Source organism: Haliotis rufescens, unplaced genomic scaffold (assembly GCF_023055435.1).
Source record: "Haliotis rufescens isolate VD_foot unplaced genomic scaffold, xgHalRufe1.0.p SCAF_65, whole genome shotgun sequence".
In the NCBI taxonomy this organism is placed as follows: domain Eukaryota; kingdom Metazoa; phylum Mollusca; class Gastropoda; order Lepetellida; family Haliotidae; genus Haliotis; species Haliotis rufescens.
The window spans coordinates 1161331-1181196 of NW_025964356.1; the positions used below are offsets into that span (position 1 = coordinate 1161331).

Sequence of the window (19866 nt, forward strand, 5' to 3'; positions counted from 1 at the left end):
TTTAACCTCTTTAGAGTGATTGATATTTACTGACTTGGTTGATGCATGTCATCGATCCCAATTGCTAGGATTGATGCTCATGATATTAATCACTGGATTGTCTGGTCCAAACTCAATTATTTACAGACTGCCGTCATATAGCTGGAATATTGTTGAGTGCGGCGTTAAACAACAAACCAACCAACCAACTTATCAGTTTATTTTTTATTTTGTCTCATTCCATCAACATAATGAGTACCGGTAGATTTATTTAATCGTGATTTGATTACCGACTGAAGTTGATTCCTTTTCATCTTTTGTTATTTTATCTGTACCCATATCTGATCAAGACATTTTCATACTATTCAGGATAGTTGTATCAGTAGCCTCCTGTTTTTATATAATTCCCTATTATCATATAGGATTAGGTCAGGGTGTTCAAGAAGTTGATTTTTGTATCAATTATTATATTTCTTCTATTTCGTGCAATATTTATATCTTAAGTTTCATTTTAATTTCGTTTAACATTCCACACATTCTTCCTTTTGTCGTGCAGGGTGGAATCTTAATCAGTTAAATAAGTGATGTTTTGAGGAAAAGGAAAGTTTCATCTGTCATTGTGCAAACTGAATAGAGTTATCACCCCTTCTGAATATTTATTTTGACATATGAGTTACTTTGTAAACTATTTTCATTTACATTGTAAATCAGGTGTCTAATGTCAAATGAACTCATGGAAAAACCATAATGTGTGGTGCAGTAGACACAACTATAACTTGTGAAATAAACATGATCGACAATTTCGAGTTCACCAAGCCATGCACTGACTGAGCAAATTAGCAAAATACACAGATGTGTTTCATGTTATGCAGTTGATATATGCTGAAGAGTTTATAATAACACAATCTATTCAGAAATACTTATCTCAAAATGCACCTTTTGATTCACTTCCAGGACCCTGACAGCAAAATGCGAATTCCAGTGTATTACAAGCATGTCTTACTTGGACCTCAGGATTAAATGTGCAATATCTTCTGTAATAGACACAGAGGATACCATTTTATTGGTTGAAATGTCCTTCAGTGAAACACAGGGACATGGAGTTCCCCTTAACAACATGCGCTCTGGTCCCAATCAGCTGATGCGGCTCACTTTGCATGGAGTTATGCTCTCCAAGCCTCGTTTTCGATCCAAGATGGCAAAAGTGTGAAAAAGGTCAAAAGCTCAGGCTTGATCCGAATGATACCTTGTTTAACAACCGTATATAGATGAATATCTTGTATATATTTTATCATGTTTACAAAAATGGAAATTAAAATTTATTTTTTTTCACTGGTGACTAACTGACTTTCTAGAATTTTTTTTTGTTGATATACAACCTCATAGAATCTCAACTTCATGTACTTACGAACGTCTGCCAGACAGAGCAATCCTGAGCCTGATTTCAATTATGTCCTTTGACAGTGTTTTCAAGTCCTCCTCGGTTGTATCTGCTGGAAGGTTCTTCACAAATATTGTCTGCTCATCTATTAAAGAAACCAATGCATAATACAACACAAACCTTTCTCATAATAGCTTATTATAAGAGTAAACGGAAAGTTTCAGTCTGACATTTTCCATTGACAAGATTGCACTGTGCTTTAAAATCAGCTTGTACATCTTAAGTTCCAAGCTGACTACACTGAGAGTAGTTGGTAAAATATTCCACAAACAGAGTTATAAATATCAAACAATAGTTATAATTTTTAATAAGTAAAATAATACTACCTCTAAAATCAGTGCCATGCTTGGGTTGAAAATTTATGGAAAATGTTACTTGACCAAGGGCAGGCATGACCAACATTCTAACTCCCCTATTTTAAAATGTACTTGCCCAAAATCAAGCTAATAAATTCAGTAAAATGTTACATCTACAGAACTAAGAATCAGAGATACAGTGTTCCCTCGCTATTGCAACTCTCAAAATAGTGCTAACTCTGTTATAGCGCGGTAATGAATGGCTCCCCAAATTTACTTACATTTTTAAGAAACTAAAGTTTTACACTGACACGATGTGGACTATAGCCTGCACCATGTCAACTTATAAGCTTGGCCACTGCTGAAAGACTGTATACACACGTTAGTCACCACTTCGATTTCGAGACGTTAGTGAAGATGGACATACACAACCAAGTGGTGTAAGATGAGGAAGTAAACCGAGTATCTGGCACATAGCGAGTTGACTACGACAGGAATATGAAGTGAACTTGGCCCCAAAGAGCCTTCCTTCACTATTGAGCCCTTCAATATACTGGTAGCGCTTACCTGGTTGTAGTGTGGTAATGCATGACTCCCAACATTTACTTACATTTTTAATAAACTCAAGTTTTACACTAACACAATGTTTTTCCCCTCATGTTAAAAAACCCATTAACAGCAAGTAACAACGTAAATACCAGTCAACAAATCCGAACTGAAGTATGCAATTTAATCCCATTATTATACTATTTGGTTATGAAAATGTGTTCATTGTTTATCTGGCCTAATGTTTGTAATTAATTTTATTCAAAAATTTCACTCAATATTTGTTTACATTCATTTTAGCAAAATCATGTGTGAAGTGATTGCCAGATCACACAACTCATCGTTATTTACAGCAACCACGGTCAGATTACCTCTACTGACACCTTAAAACAAACTTTAGTTGCAAGAGAATGGATACACATATCATAAATGTCATACTTTGACTTGTTAAAAGTCATATTTGTGGCAATTTGACTATTGTCAACATAACGTTTTCGCAATCGAACGACATGTAGCACCGGAAGTCCCTATACGATGACTGGTCAAATTGTTCCATATACAAAATCATCCTGCAATAACAATCAACTGCACCCTAGTGCTACGCTTATGGTTCTTAAATTTTCAACATTTTGTAAAATAACACGATATTGGAATATATTACTGCTGATAAAATAATAATTTAAGATACAATTTCTTTCGACCATTTCATCAAAATTCTTTGAAGTTGTATCACTGGGTGAAATAGTTCATCAAAGCTAGGCCTAACGAAGCTTCAAAAGTTGGCACTAGTGCATATTCGCATTACAAATTAAAAAAAATGCAACTTTCCGTCATTCAATTTCCAAGAAGCGTGTGCCATATATGGATGTGTTATTACGTTTTAGCAATCAAACAAGCCTGGTTCTCATTGTTGACCTGCATGTCATCGAAGAATACTAATCCTATTGGTTGACTGGTGTAACTGTATGCATAGTAGATTGCCAGTCTGGGACACAAGTGAACTATTAGCCAATGAAATATTGTAGCATGATCACATCATTACATTCTCGTGAAACTTCACCCAGTTCATTTTGTGTGCTCAACTTGTCCACTTGCATTCTTGAAAACGTATATTACTCACCCAACATTTAAACTTTATTTGGCACAGCCGTCAGGCAATGGTAATTTTTAATCCCTGACTTGGCCTATTTACTCCATGGCATATTGTTAGGCCACATTTGTTTGCATGTGGCAAGTGCATAACTATTCACACATATCCCTGTTATCATTCTCATCATATGCATAAATTCATGTTTGTGTCCATATTCAGCGGATTCCGTCCACGCACATCTCAGTATTCATATGATTTACCATGTTTTCTTGTCAGTACGACAAGCCATTCTGCATAACCATTATGTCTCACTTCTCTTGTGTCCGTGCAGTGTGTACCAATACGTACATTTAACACTCATACCTACACGTATGTCATCTAGTTTCCTAGCTCACGCTCTATGTCCCATTGATTAACACCCACAGGAAGCACTCCTCTGGTCTCGTCTGCAGTAACCGTTTTGGTTTTACTGGTCAACCACATTAACCAATACATGTTTCACAGGATTTATACTGAAATGCAAAAGAAACATCACCATGGATAGATATAACAACGCGTGTGGTCTGACATTGATTAATGAATAATTTGCGTACTCGTATATGCAAGGGGCCGAGGTATGGTTCTCAGTAGGAAGTGACAACTTGGAGAAGATGGCTTGCGGTATATACAGTTTTACTTTTTACATGTAGATATATACATACAAAAGACGCTATGTGCCAGGTCAGCACATAGTGGTAGTGGTTGTTGTCTAGGTGCCCCGGAGCACCCAGCCTAACCCTAGCTAGGCTAAGGGTAAGACCTTTCTTTCTCCTCTATCTCTCTGGACCAAGGCTTATATATAGCCAAGGTCACCTGAAATTTAGTAAGTAATAAATATAAATGTAAACAGTAAATCATCAGTGACATACTTGCACATCTCGTTCAGGATGGCAGACGGTCGATGTACACAAAAATCAAACAATAGTTATCATTGTGTATAATTCTAAGAATACTACCTCTATTACATCATAGCCACAAATTCCCATTTTTGCAATAATCACACTATAAAATCTTTAGATTTTTCGACAGACGTCCTCTTCACTGCCAATTATCCCATAGTCTTGAGGTAAACCCTATCCCTTGTCAAACTGCATCTGCGCATGCGCAAGGCGGGAAAACATCACTTCTTTCCAATAACCTTCATCGACTAGATGTAAGATATAGGCTTTTCATTTGTATGGATCTCTCAACATATTTGCGATGAAAATCTCTTTTTGCTAAAAATAAAACAAAGGCTGAGGGATATGTATACTCAAGAGTGGCATGACTCTATTTCTTCATCAAAATATCTGTCACATTATGCAAATTTGAAATCACTTTTACAGCCAGAATTTTACATCAGTAATCTCACGAATAAATCACTCAGGAGAGCATATTGTAAATTCAGAATATCGCTACACGGTTTTAAGATTAACATGCTACGAAAGTCAAAACATACAAATGAAGACTTGAGTTTATATCTATGTACCCACTGTAAAGGGAGACAATTAGAGGATGAATTTCATGTTTTGTTTATATGTTCAAAATATTCTTCTGTCAGAAACCACTATTTGCCTTGGTTATCCAATGTCCATCATGATAATCACAGTTTATGTAATCTACTCAACTCCAAAAATATCAACATTGTAAAGGCTTTGGCCTTATACTTAAATCGTGTATTTAATGTGAAATAAGACTACATGTATTTATTTTCCTGACATCACGTGACGCAGCAATTATTGTAATTGTAATTGTACTCTAGGCCACATGGCCCAAAATACTGAATAAAGAATCTTGAATCTTGAAGATATATTGGGGAGGTGGAAGGGACTATTTCCTGATGTAATAGAGGTAGTATTCTTAGAATTATACACAATGATAACTATTGTTTGATAATTCCTATGAATATCCTACCTCTATTACATCATAGCCAGTATTTACCAGAGGGACAGGTGGGATCTTGTCATCTAGTAACCCCGGATAATTGGCAGCATTAAAGTAAGGGAAAACACATAGGCACAACGGGGTATGACCAAATGCCAGACTTCCTGATTTCACCCTTGGCAAACCTGCAGAAGACTTGGCACTTGTGGCGTCCTTCCCGTTTATGATCTCATGATTGTTATCTGTTTTTGGTGGATATTTGACCTTATTTATATGATTCCCTCTCCGGTTGATGACCTTTCTGAAGTCACTTCCGGTTCTGAGAGCATTTATGATGACACTATTGGTTCATTCTCCTGTGACATCACTTGGGTCATTATGACGTCACTTCCGGTTCTGATGTCATCTATGACGTCACTTCCGGTTCATTTGTCATTGTGACGTATCTATATACTTGTTGCTCTATAGCCAACAAGCATATATACTTATCTCACCTCAGGTATGATAATGACGTACTTTTACGCTGATGAAGTGTTTCCCTTTATATTATTGGTGATAAAACGTACCCTTTTACGTAATTCCGGTTCTGAAGTCTTCCCCGACAACACCTCCGGTAGTTATACATGTTACGCCGAGCGACTAACAATGTAATAACCCTATCACCTTATGATCTATGATCCTAGATGTTAGCAAATGATCCGTCCAATCTAGTTGACATAGTGTAAAGGCTAACTTACCTTATTTTGAGGTACTTCTGGGGATCTTCACCCCCCACCACTAACTTCCACAGAACAGGGGGTGGATAGGCTACTGAGTGACTATAGCCTGGGCTGCCACCAAGGCCCCCAGGGAGTATAGCCCCTCTAGATCATGTTGTACGTCTCGTAGGTAGAAATGAGTAAACATATTGTGGGATCTCCATTGACAGCTTGATACCACTTGTTCGATGGAAACTGAATTTCATGACTTGTTGCTAGAGCACGGATTTCATGAGCCTTGCAACTTCCCCATTTTGGTGTAGAGAGCTGGGCTTGACGATAACTATCAGATATAGTGTTCTTAAGCCATCCTGCCACAGTAGCCTTAGTAATGTCCTTTTCTGACGAAGGCTTGCAAGAGATAAAGAGCCGTTTTCTTTTCTTCCTGTGGTTCTGAGTAGCTGAAATGTAGTATCTCAGAGCTCTGATGGGGCATTATAGTCTATCTGAATGATCAACTGTTTTACTCAATGATGGGATAGAGTATTGTCTATGTCGTAGAGGCCCAAACGCTGATGCCTGGTTTTTGGCGATAAATTCTGGTAGTGATCTGAAAGATATTTTGCTCCAATCTTGTGAATGCGTAATAGATGAGATATCAATAGCGTGAAGCTCAGACACTCTAGCAGCTGTAGCTAAAGCTAAGAGGAAGGCAGTCTTTTTGGAAACTGTTAAAAGTGTAGCCTCTGCCATTGATTCATATGTAGCTTCCATCAGTGCAGACAGAATGATGGATAAATTCCATTTAGGGAAAGTGCGTGGGATTTTAATGTCTTCCAGTGAAAACGATTTCATGAGTCGATTTAATACTGGGTGAGATCCTATGGTGAACCATCATGTTGTAGAACTGAGGCTAATGCTGATCTACAGCCTTCAATTGTGCCATGTCTGAACCCTTTCTCATTTCTCAGGTGAAGAAGAAAATCAGCAACTAAAGGTATTGTTATATTTTCGTCACGCAACCCTCTTTCTATTCACCACTGGCAGAACTTTCTCCATCTGACGTTATAGATAGCTGAGGAAGCTGGTCTCCATGAGCTAGCCACTGCGTCTGAAGCTGATTTAGAAAAACCGGAAACTTGAATCTTTTTTCGCGATAGTTTCCAAGCGTGAAGGACAAGATTTGTCAGGTTGCCGTAAAATATGTCCGATTTTGGTTGGCGGAGGAGATCGTGACGTTCTGGCAGTTTGAGCGGCTCATCTATGAGAAGTGGAATCAGTCTTGGATACCACGCTCTCCAACTCATGGATAGGGCGTCGACCTGAAGGGCTAATGGATCTGGGAGTGGGCTGACGTAAACAGGAAGTCGATGGCTTAGGCATGTGGGAAACAAATCCAGGTGAGGGGTATCCCACGTCGAGGTTATCCACTTGAATACCTCGGGGTGGAGAGTCCATTTCGTGGATACAATCTTGTTTTTCCGGGATAGGCAGTCTGCCAGTATGTTCACTTTTCCCGCTATGTGCCGTGCTTCTATCCTGCAACTAACTGAGTCTGCAAAAGCAAAGAAAAGCGTAACCTCCTTCAACAAAAGTGCTGACCTCGTGCCCCCTTGATGTTGTATGTACGCTACCACCGTGGTGTTGTCTGTAGCTATAAGTACCGACGAGTGGTGTAGTAGGTGGGCCGATGCCTTCATTGCTTGGACAATAGCTCTCATTTCCAGGCAATTTATGTGTAATTTTTTGTCTTGATCTGACCACATTCCTTGGATTCTGACGTCGTCCATATGTGCGCCCCAACCTTCGCCTGATGCGTCTGTATATAGGTGGTGTAACGGTGGGGGGGAACATGAGAGGGATGCCTGGCATAACGTTTTGACGCCGAAACCACCATCGTAGTTCCGAAAAGTTGGCTGTGAGGAGGTTGAATTGTCTGTTCCAGATCCATATTTCTGGTGGTGTTCATCCACGCTTCTAGTGGACGTAACTGGAGTCTCCCTCGCCCCTATGTACACGATGTCTTGGGTTGGTATTAATTCTGACTTGACAGGATGTACCAGGAAACCCAGGTGAGATAGAAGTTGGATCAGAAATATTGCGTTCTGCTTTATCTGCAATAGATCTTGATCGGCTGAGAGGAAATCGTCTATATAGCCGTGGATTCTTACAAGATTTAAATGAGCTAAGCCGATGATGGGGGTGATAATCCGAGGAAAAAGCCATGGTGCTATTGATATTCCGAATGGAAGCACGTTGAATTCGAACCTTTGACCGTTTACTGCAAAGCATGGGTAGGGTCGTCAACTTGGGTGAATAGGTACATGCAGGTAGGCATCCTGTAGGTCCAGACTGACTAGCCAATCTCCTAGTTTGAGGGAATTTCGTAACTTGTTTACTGATTCCATTTAAAACTTTGGTGGACGTACTAGGTAATCTCTGTTGAGTACCTTTAGGTCTATTATCATGTGCATCTTTGTAGAGTTCTTTTTGGGGACCAGAAAAACTGGAGAGTAAAACCCCTTTGTTGTATCTGCCTTTTGTAAGATGCTGATGGCCCCTTTGTCTAGTAGTTCTCGTATTGCCAGAGTTGCGGCCGCTAACTTGGTCCCTACTAGATAAAAACGTTGTCCTTTGGGGTGGACTACAAGCTCCGGACGCTGTTTTTACCACTTCAATCAGCCAAGGGTCGTCCGTTATATACTTCGACAGGGTTTGGCTGATAGATTTTTGGGTGTAGAGAGTCACGAACGGCGGTTACCTCTACCTCTGGTATAGGATAGACCAAGACCTCTGATTCTTTGGGACTCATGTCTCCCTCGGCTTGGTCTGGAACGGGATGAGTTTTTCCAAGTGGAGGCACGAAAAGACTCACGTCCTGACATAACACGTCTGCGTTTAGGCGGATCCGTGTGACTCTGGGTGTTGGCCGACCGCTTTTCATTAAGCTTAGATGCCAATGATATAGTGGAGTTTTGGAATCTCTGATTAGTGGTGCGTGAAATTTCATCGATCACAGGGGTTAGTCTGCCGTTGAAGAACTGGGGTGCCAATATCGACTGAGACATCAAACTTTGTCTTAGTGGATCTGAAATATTTTGTCTAACCTGTTGAATAAGATGATTCCGTTGAATAAGCAGGAATTATGTGGACATCCATACCTGTGCAGATTGCAGATCTTCGTGCATCTTCAGTATGTTATCTAGCGCACTATGAATGAAACCAACTTGTTCTAAATTCATCTCAACTTTTGTGTCACAAGGTTGGCCAGTAAATTCCTCACAGTTAACAGGGGGGAAGTACATGTCTGATGCCTGCTGCAAACCAGTTCATATATGTGCTAATATTTAACATCTGCTTGTTTACACTGTCAAAATCTTTGAATCTGCTCATCTCAACATTCATCCTGGTATTAGGGTGTCTGACCAGTTCAAAATATTCATCATCAATGGTAGGAGATGAGGGGAATGGACAATTGTGAGTCTTATAACAATGTCTCCCTTTGTGAGGAACAGGCATGCTAAAAGCTCTACCGGTAGAGGCATTTAAATCCGCATTCATTTTGTGACCACATTTTCAGTGAAAGATGGATATGGAAATGTATGAAAACCTTCCCCTTTTTCAACAGGATTTTCATAACCAGCCCTTTCAATAAGCACCGGATCCTCTGCCTCCTTGCTTGGGGGCTTTACAGATGGGATCAATTGATGGATTTCATAGATGATATCTTTAAACGAGTAGTCGTTTGGTTTGAACGTGAGCGTACTATTAGTATCCTCCTGAGAAGCGTACGTACAATCTTGAGAAGCGCCAGTAATATCCTCTCGGTCGTACCCCCCGGGCTCTTGCCACTGGGGTGAAACGGCATCACGTGATGTATGGCTATCTCTCTGCTGCGATTTCTGGCTCGAGCTGCATGAGGATTTTGCTGTATAACTAGCATAGCTAGGTGATGCATAACTGTCTGAGCTATAGACGCGATTCTCGCGTGTGACTGTAGCTGAAGAAGCACGCTTTGTATAATAGGAACTCTTAGCACGATTTTCCTCACTGTAGGGCGTGTAAGATTGATATGTCCGCCTGGAAGAATGGTGTTTATTTCTGTGAGATTCTCGTGCTACATGGTTTTTTTCCCCGAGAAGCACGGGATGAGATAGTGCTATTGTGACTACTTTCCCTAGATACAACGTGTCTTTTGTCCTGTGAACTTTCTGACATGTGACGATGTAAATAGGACTTTTGTTTGCTATCTGAATCATGTGACCTAGATCTTGTCGTATTTTTCAGATCTGCATGTTGTTTTAGTTTATCTATATCCTGTAATATCGCTTGTAAACGTTTGTCAAACATTTCGGACATGGATGTTGTCAGCGATTTAGACCATTCAGTCATACTCAAGGGGGAGAACGGAATAGATTTGGGCTCCAATGTTTCTTTAAACCCATGAGTGACCAAACTACCCGTAGCACCCAGGCATAAGGCTGCGGTCCCAAGACCAGAGCTGGATGCCTGCTCCTTAGTTTTGGGCGGATGGGTTGAGCAACGTGATTTTCCCTCAAAAGCAAAAAAAACGGGTTCTCTTTATTCATCACCTCTTTTGAGCCCGTGTGTTTCTCTAAGGAAGTCAATTTACCTGAGATACAACACTTTTCCACATTTCAGCACTTATAAGGAGATAAATATTTTGTTTTGTAAGATTTGCGTGATGTTATGCTGAACTTACGGCGTCGTGTTCAAATGAAAAATTTCCATACATCCATTCAGCATAGCATCACGCAAATCTTACAAAACGAAATATTTATCGACATTGTAACATGAATGTTAATTAAAATCGATATTTAGGAGGAACTTATTTACTGAGAGCATGACACAACAAAACTGTCGTTAGCAATACGTTAGCAATCGTGCTCACCTTTGAAAAGATGCATGATATGGAGTGCCGCGAAACCGATCAATGGTTTCGAGGTACTCCAATAATGATGGTTCATTTTACGAAAGGGGTGGTCACATGTTCAAGCCCATTTCTTCGAAAATAAACAAACAACAGGAAATATCACAAATTCAATTCTTTATCACAGTTCCTCATCTTACATGTAATTTGTAGTTATGCATATCTATAAAATATGAGCATTTCTGATTAAATGCAATGTTTTTATACTTACCTGACGCTACACAGTGCTTTAGCTTCCGTAACTTATACAAACAGACAGTACTAGGACGAAGAGACAGTTTAAGCAGACCACAGCCCGTGCCTAGGCATCGACGAGTTATCCCCCTTGGCCCCTCATCCTCATATTCTTAACTGGATGACATCAGACGTAGAGTACACAGTGGCGCCAACGGTAAGGCGGAGGAGGAGGACGGAGTCTGGGTGGGCCTAAAGGTGTAGCGTCAGGTAAGTATAAAAACATTGCATTTAATCAGAAATGCTCATGTTTTACCTTACCTGACGCTACACAGTGTTTTATTCGACTGATGGAAGGCGGGCTTTATAACCAGGGTATTTTGGAAAAAGGGTTTTTAATATTTACTTAAAATGTAGTTTACTAAATTGAGCTTTTGGGTAAAATATGGATGCATATGAGAGAAGTGACCGTACAGGGTGAGGGCATAACCCCCAGGGCAAATGATTATTGATTTTGCTTCTCTTAAGTGATAGAGATAACTTTTCATTAATCTGAGGAAATTAGTAGAATACGGTCTTGTAGTATAAGGGTCAGAAGGGAAATGAATGGATGGGACAAAAGTTGGTAAGTCCTGATGTGATCAAATATTTCTGCATGCTACTACGTGACTGGAATGTCTAAACAAGCTTCATTTGAATCACAATCTTTTTGGCGCCTTCCAGTCTGACAGAGTATTGGGTTTACATCTAGGCTTGTTTTGAGTTGTGGGTATGTTCAGTTGACCAATGATTTGACCATTAATTTAGGAAATTAGTTGAGTGTTTGGTTAGAAGAACTTGATGGAAAGACTGATTGAAATGGGAATTGGGGGTGTTGCGCAGTGGAACTGAATATTTGAGCGTGGTTTAACTTAAAATGAAAACTTATCTAAACTTTGTATGACTTACCTTTTTGAATGAATCCAGGAACTAAACGTGATAACCTATTATAAAACTATGAAGATCTATGAGGAACTAAACGTGATTACCTGTTATTATGTGAAGGAAAGATGAATCAACCTCAAAAGAAAGAAACTAAATGCTAATTCAAACAGTTACTCCTAAGGGAGTCTTAACACTGTCTAACACTGTCTAACGCCATCTATCTAACCATCTAACCATCTAACCAACGAACTCTCTAACGAACTCTGGCCAACTTTCTAACCATCTAACTAACCATCTAACGAATGGTCTAACGAACATTCTAGCGAACTGCGAACTATGATCAAGTCTCTCTCTCTCTCTCTCTAACCATCTAACTAACGAATTCTGACCAAGTAACTAACTGATGCGCGCTACCGCCTTATATTTGCTCACAACCCTCACATTTCACGTGCAGTCACAGCCATACGTTGGTGCGTTCAGGCGATGCGATCGTTATGCATCGAGTGTGTTTTGGAGAACATATTCTTTATTTAAAACTAACACGAGTGCACGTGAAGCGCGATCTATAGGCTCCGCGTGCGTTTTGGAGCACATTTTAATGAACAGACATGTCTTCAGAACATGCCCCCCTCCATGATAGATCCATGTCTATCATGAAAACCGACTAAACTTAGAAGAAACTGAAAGGAAACTGAATCTATGAGTATGTACATTTGTTGCTGTTATCCAAATTGACAATTTCAGAACTCAACTCCATTCAAGAGGGCAGACCTTCGTGATAGGTCTTTTCAAGACTGTTTTGCCAACTTTAACATCAAGAACACGTACGTGATCATCCTTTCCAGGATACGTTTTGAGAACTCTGCCAAGAGGCCAAACTCCACGAGGAGTATCTGGAGATACCACAATGACAACGTCATCGACCTGTATATCTCTGGATGGTGTGAACCACTTCTTTCTGATGTTGAGAGTCGGGAGCCACTCCCTCATCCATCGTTTCCACACATGTCTGATGAGTTCTTGAACTCTCCTCCATCGCTTCTTTGGGCTGAACGAGGTAGAGTCTAACTCTGGTGCGAAATCTCCACCCACCTGACCATGTAGGAAATGGTTGGGCGTAAGAGAAACATCATCCTGTGGATGTGCACTTTGATAGGTCAAAGGCCTAGAATTCAGAAGAGCTTCAGCTCCTGTAAAGGCTGTCATCAGCTCTTCATCGCTGACGTCACCTGAACTCAGTATAGCATAGATAGCCCGTTTTGCTGACTTCACTAAAGACTCGAAAACACCTCCAAAAAAAAAAATATGGTGCGTGTTGAGGATTAAACAACCACTTCACACTTTTGTTTGCCAAGGTTGACTTAATCACATCCGAGTTTAGTCCTGAAATGAGCTGCTTCAGCTCCTTTGCAGCACCAACAAAGTTGGTTCCATTATCCGAGATTACCTCCTTTGGCATACCTCGTCTGTGAGCCATACGAAACAGAGCATTCAGAAATGAATCTGTGTCTAAACCGAATGCCATTTCTAAATGAACCGCTCGGGTTGACAAACATGTGAAAAGGCAGAGATAACGTTTCTGTCGACTCTTGCCTCGACCCTGTACAGTGAAAAAGGGACCTGCATAGTCCACACCTGTTGTCACAAATGCTTTCATTGTACACCTCACTCTGATCTTCGGTAGGTCTGCCATTATCTGATGCGCTGGTTTGGCTTTTTGTCGTCTACACCAAGAACATTCTCTTTCCCACTGACGAATTTCCTCTCTAGCTGAAATAATCCAAAACCTAGATGACACTGCTGATAACGTACTGTTCGTACCTGTGTGCTTGACCTGCTCATGGTAAAACTTGACAATCAGTTTGGTGACTGAACTATGTCTAGGGAGTATAATTGGAAATCTGGTACTGAATGACAATACGTCAGCAAATCTAAGTCTCCCTCCTGTCCTCATTAACCCATTTTTATCAACGTAAGGCTGTAAGCCAAACAACTTGCTGTTTGAAGGCAAGTTTGATTTCCTCATCAGTGACGAATAGTCATCAGAAAATTCTTCTCTTTGAGTCCTGACCATAATTGTAGTTTCGGCATCCTCAATTTCTTCAGGATCAAGTTCACCCTTTTTCCTAAGTGAATATGGAACCCTAGCGTTGTTCAGAAACCTATAGATCCATGCCAACACTCTACACAATCTCTTCCAACTTGAAAATCTAGAGGGCGCTAATCTCCAAGAGATTGGATCAGATTTAGTAAACATGGCGATGTTTACATGAGAAGGCTTCTTCAGTTCTGATGTCTCAGTATTGTCCATGTCAATGGTCTGCTTCGGCCATTCAGTTTCATCATGCGTCATAAATTCAGGTCCATTCAGCCATTTCTCTGTCAAAAGTGCTTCAGCGTCTACACCATTACTAAGAATGTCTGCAGCATTCAGTTTGGATGGTACGTATTTCCACTGACTAATGTTTGTATGCTCCTGTATGTATCCAATCCTATTTGCTACAAATGGCTTAAAACACCGACTCTGTCTTTTGATCCACCACAGTACGTTCTGGCTGTCTGACCATAGCGTTGCACGCTGCAAAGGTAATTCTAATGCCTTTGTTATAGCCAGTAACAGTCGTACACCCAGAACTGCCGCAAGCAGCTCCAATCGAGGCATACTAACTGCCTTGAGGGGAGCAACATGGCACTTGGAAGCAACTAGATAACTAGACTTTGTGTCATCTTCACGAGTGGTTACTAAATATACCACAGCTCCAAATGCTGCCTCTGAAGCATCTACAAATGTGTGCAACTTCATCTTTGAAGTATCTAAGCTAACCTCAAGCCCCCTTGGAATTTTAACAGAACACAACTTTTCAATTTCAAGGTACCAAGACCATGCTTTTTGTTCCAGATCTGGACTGAGGGTTTCATCCCAGTTAACACCGGATATCCACATTTCTTGCAGAAGAACCCTTGCCCTAATGATGAATGGACCTAAGAACCCAAGAGGATCAAACAGCTTAGCAGTTTCTTTCAAGAAGTTCCTCTTAGTCATCTTGATATCCTGCTTTAAGGACATGAAAGAAAATCTAAACTCATCTGATTCTGCATTCCACAGTAAGCCCAGTGCTTTTACAGATGGCAATTCACTCATTTGAATATTAATCTCTTTCAATCTATCCTCTTCCGGTATTTCTTGGAGAACTTGCACGGAATTGGAAACCCACTTACGAGCGTGCATACCTGCTGTACTCCACAGCTGTTGCAGCTGTTTGTAAAGCTCTATAGCTTTGCTATTTGTGTCAACAGAATCCATATTGTCATCCATATATGTTGACTTTTCCACGGTTGCTGCAGCCAATGGAAGTTCTTTCTCCATGGACTTAGCATGTTCTTAAGTGATATACTGAGCTAAAAAGGGGGAACAATTTAGTCCAAACACAACCTTTGAGAACTCAAATACATCTGGCTTTTTGTTCAGATCCATAGACCTCCAAAGAAACCTTAGATATGGACGGTCATCCTGAGCGACTTCAATTTGAAGGTACATTTCAGCAATATCGCAAATGATTGCAACAGGATGTTTGCGAAACCGCAGCAGGATCTCGAATAGATCATTCTGGAGTTTTGGTCCTTGATGAATGACATCATTTAGAGATATGCCTTTATTCTTTGCAGATGCATCGAATACGATTCTCACCTTTGTTGTACTTCTGTCTGGTTTAATGACTGGAAAATGTGGTAAGTACCATTTACTTTGATCTATTTCTGTTTCAGGTATTTTTCTGATGTAACCTTTTTTCAGGTATTGTTTTATGACTTCATTGTAGGCTCCTGAAATCGTTTGATCCTTTGACAACTTCTTTTCTAAATTAAGAAGACGATTGTATGCCATGTCATAATTGTTTTTCAGATTCTCATGACCCTCCTTCCATGGAATGCCAACCTGATATTTGTCTTTTCTGTAAACAAGGGACTGTTCTACAGCCTTAACTGCATCATTCTCATCAATGCTTCTAATCGATGTCAAACCTGAAATGCTTTCAGACTCCCAAAATGAGTGAATCAAAGATTCAATATCTGTATCTGCGATTGCTTCTATTTCTGTATTTCTGATGAAGAAGGAACCTGCTACGTGTGTTTTGTCTGAACCTGATACAGCACCAACACAGGTCCAACCTAAGGGTGTCAACCGAGCCACAGGCTCTCCTTGAGCTCCATGGACCTCTTTAAGAGAGGAATGCAGCTCTAAATAATCCATACCTAACAGGATGTCAACTCTTGGACGAGAACTTACCTTTGGAAATTTTATTTTCGTCAAATGTGGCCATTCCTTGGCATGTTTTCGCCAATCAATGACTTCCATTCTACCTGTTACTTTGGTAGTTGTCAAAGCTGTGATGTTCATGTCAACTGAACCATCAGTACTTTCTAAGCCGATATCAATTAGCATACTATCAAATATTTCCTGTTTGTCATTGAGGACATTGACTGACACTTGCTGTGTCTGACCTTGAACACCAAGTTCTGCTGCTACATCCTCGTTGATGTAAGTATGCGTGCTGGCATCATCCAGCAAGGCATTAACCATCATTCTGTGCTGACCATTCTTAAGGATAACAGGAACTGTCCTAAGTGAAAGATAATGACCTTCCTGCTTAGAAGTTGCCATGGTGATTGTTTCTGACCTACCTGCTTGTGGTGTTCTTGTTGTATGTTTCATCTCTAAATTACCACTGTCGGCCCTAGCACTGCTTGTAACTTTGGTTTGATCATGAAGTAACCTGTTATGATTTGCTTTACAGCCATCAATCCCACACTTCAAAACTCTGCTACACGATCTTCCCAGATGACCGATATCAAGGCAACGAAAGCATAAACCTAACTGTTTTGCCCTTTCCCAGCGTTTAGGTAGGCCAATAGATTTAAACTCTATGCAATCTGAAGTGTCATGATCTGCGTCATGACACACATGACATTGCCTTGCCCTAGTTTTATTATGTGTGATTGCAAATGTTCCTTTCTTAGAACTATCTCTCTTGTCTGTTGTCTTTGACCTATCAGCTATTCCATGTTTTACCTCTGAAGCTATCGTTTGGAACTCTGCTTCTTGCAGAATCCATTCCCTAAGCGTCTCAACAGACTCTTGTTGTTGGTGCTCAAATAACCATCTGTGGAACAGAGTAATCATAGGCTCATTCATTTTCTTAACCAGTAGTGAATACAAACATCCACTACCAAGTTCTTCTATTTTATCAGATTCCCTCAGACTGACTACAGCTACATCAAGCATGTCCGCAAATTTGTCCATATCCTTAGCATTCCCTAATCGTATTGGCTTGAAATTGTATATTTCGTCCAATTGTAATGCTACCTGGCGTCTCTTGCCGCCATATTTTCTGTCCAATCTCTCCAAGGCTACATCATAGACTGAAGCACTGTGACCTAGCCTTGAAACTATGTGTGCTGCTTCTCCAGAAAGGTACTGCTTCAATTGCAGAAGTTTATATTCATTGGTGGCTGGAGCTTTATCAACACATGCCATAAAAGCAGACTTCCAGACAGAAAATCCTGGAATGGAAACTCTCTTCAATTGTTTCCACATGTCTTCACCTAAATTGTGTTTGTAACCATGGTTACTGATTTGCCCAGCGCCATCACTGTCCAAGTCTGCATCGTGCAACAAACCTTTACAGCTATCATGCGACCGATTCGCATCGAATTGGCGAGACCTTAACATTTCTGACTGAATGCTTTTTGCGTCCGAACTAACATGTTATCTGTCCTTAAGAAATGCTTCAGCCTTATCAAGGGCAAGTTCAATTTCATCTTCAACAGTTTCTTTCTCCTTACTAGTTTTCTGAACTTTCTCTAGGTCACCAACCCAGTTGTAAGCTTCTAGTAATTCCACTATGATACCTATAGCCTTGCTTTGCAGAAAACTTACCTGATCAATTAGACTCCTAATTGTCTTACGATCTGGTGTCTCAAGTTCAACTAAATTCAACAATTTGTTCTTTGATTTTGTCAAAGCTGACTTTGTAATAGTTTTCTGATGCTTAAGTTTAGCTATCTTTAGCTCAAGTTCGGAAGTGTTCTGTTTTAGTCCTACGTCTGAAGAGGTGTACTGTTTCAGCGCTACGTCTGAAGAAGTATCCTTTTCTATTTCCGCCTTACTCGCAGACCCTAACTGCGACATACTGCTTGCATGTAACAATTAGCTATACCTAATGCTAATCTAAACTAACGAAAGCCTAATACAAAACTAAAATATTCTAACCAGAGAAACCACGCTCTGCTACCAAATGTTGCGCAGTGGAACTGAATATTTGAGCGTGGTTTAACTTAAAATGAAAACTTATCTAAACTTTGTATGACTTACCTTTTTGAATGAATCCAGGAACTAAACGTGATAACCTATTATAAAACTATGAAGATCTATGAGGAACTAAACGTGATTACCTGTTATTATGTGAAGGAAAGATGAATCAACCTCAAAAGAAAGAAACTAAATGCTTATTCAAACAGTTACTCCTAAGGGAGTCTTAACACTGTCTAACACTGTCTAACGCCATCTATCTAACCATCTAACCATCTAACCAACGAACTCTCTAACGAACTCTGGCCAACTTTCTAACCATCTAACTAACCATCTAACGAATGGTCTAACGAACATTCTAGCGAACTGCGAACTATGATCAAGTCTCTCTCTCTCTCTCTCTCTAACCATCTAACTAACGAATTCTGACCAAGTAACTAACTGATGCGCGCTACCGCCTTATATTTTCTCACAACCCTCACATTTCACGTGCAGTCACAGCCATACGTTGGTGCGTTCAGGCGATGCGATCGTTATGCATCGGGTGTGTTTTGGAGAACATATTCTTTATTTAAAACTAACACGAGTGCACGTGAAGCGCGATCTATAGGCTCCGGGTGCGTTTTGGAGCACATTTTAATGAACAGACATGTCTTCAGAACAGGGGGTTCATAGAGAAGTGAGCGTTATGACTCATTTCTCATGATGTCAAACATGATTTCGGTGGGAGGAGTTAAAATTATCATCGATAGTATCTTGTTAGTTGTCCAAGAGTGGTGCGGGGAGTCGGGAGCATACAGCTGAACAGAAAGGTTCACTGTGGTTTTGGGATCCCGAGTCAGAAAAGAAGTAGAGTTAACGTTCATCAGAAAAACCATCAGGCTCTTCAACCATCATTTAGGTATGTGTTGTACTTTAGAAATTCAGGCAACAACAAGAACTTATCTGAGGACCATGTGTGCATATTTATGATTAATTCTATCATAAATAAAAAGGACTGGAGCAAACCATCTGACTTGTGATTTTGAGAGAGCTACATCATCCCTAGAACCAAGGAGTAGTTGATAGGTACAAGTGACCATAGGTAGAAGGGTAAAGTACCCGGAACCTAAGGTTACAGCTTACCGTGAGAAGCACCAGGCACACTGAAGAAGCACAACCAAAACCCAGCAGGTGACAATAAAGTAGCTGCTCCCGGGACAGCAGGCAAAGGGGACAAATGCGTAAATCCTGCAGAACAACATTGAGATCCCAACTGGGGCCAGAATTTCTTAGTCTGGTCAGCCAGTCGAAAACCCCAGACCATGTCAAAAAGGGCCGGGATTGATGATAGCCTGGAACCTCTAGCGATCTTGAGGAAAGAATTGAGCGCAGCAAGATAGGTCGCAATCGTGGAACCAGCCAAGTGACGGGATTGGCGAAGGAAAACCACTGGAATGATGTGCCTGGACAAGCAGAAGGCCTGGAATGACCGCCACTTGTCATCATATAGGGAGCGAGTGGAGGGACGATGAGCTCTGGAGATAGCCGCCGCGGCAGGAGCTGAAAATCCTTTAGC

At 40.5% G+C, this 19866-nt stretch overlaps 1 protein-coding gene across 4 annotated transcripts in view; it reads right to left on the reverse strand.

The window, feature by feature from the left end:
• LOC124115528 (nucleolin-like) overlaps positions 1 to 19866 on the reverse strand; it is a 411866-nt gene that overhangs the window by 232512 nt on the left and 159488 nt on the right. For all 4 annotated transcript variants that reach the window (XM_046476554.2, XM_046476553.2, XM_046476552.2 and 1 more), the window contains exon 6: positions 1388 to 1505. In XM_046476554.2, coding sequence (XP_046332510.1) covers positions 1388 to 1505 — 118 coding nt within the window. The remainder of the gene's footprint in view (positions 1 to 1387; positions 1506 to 19866) is intronic.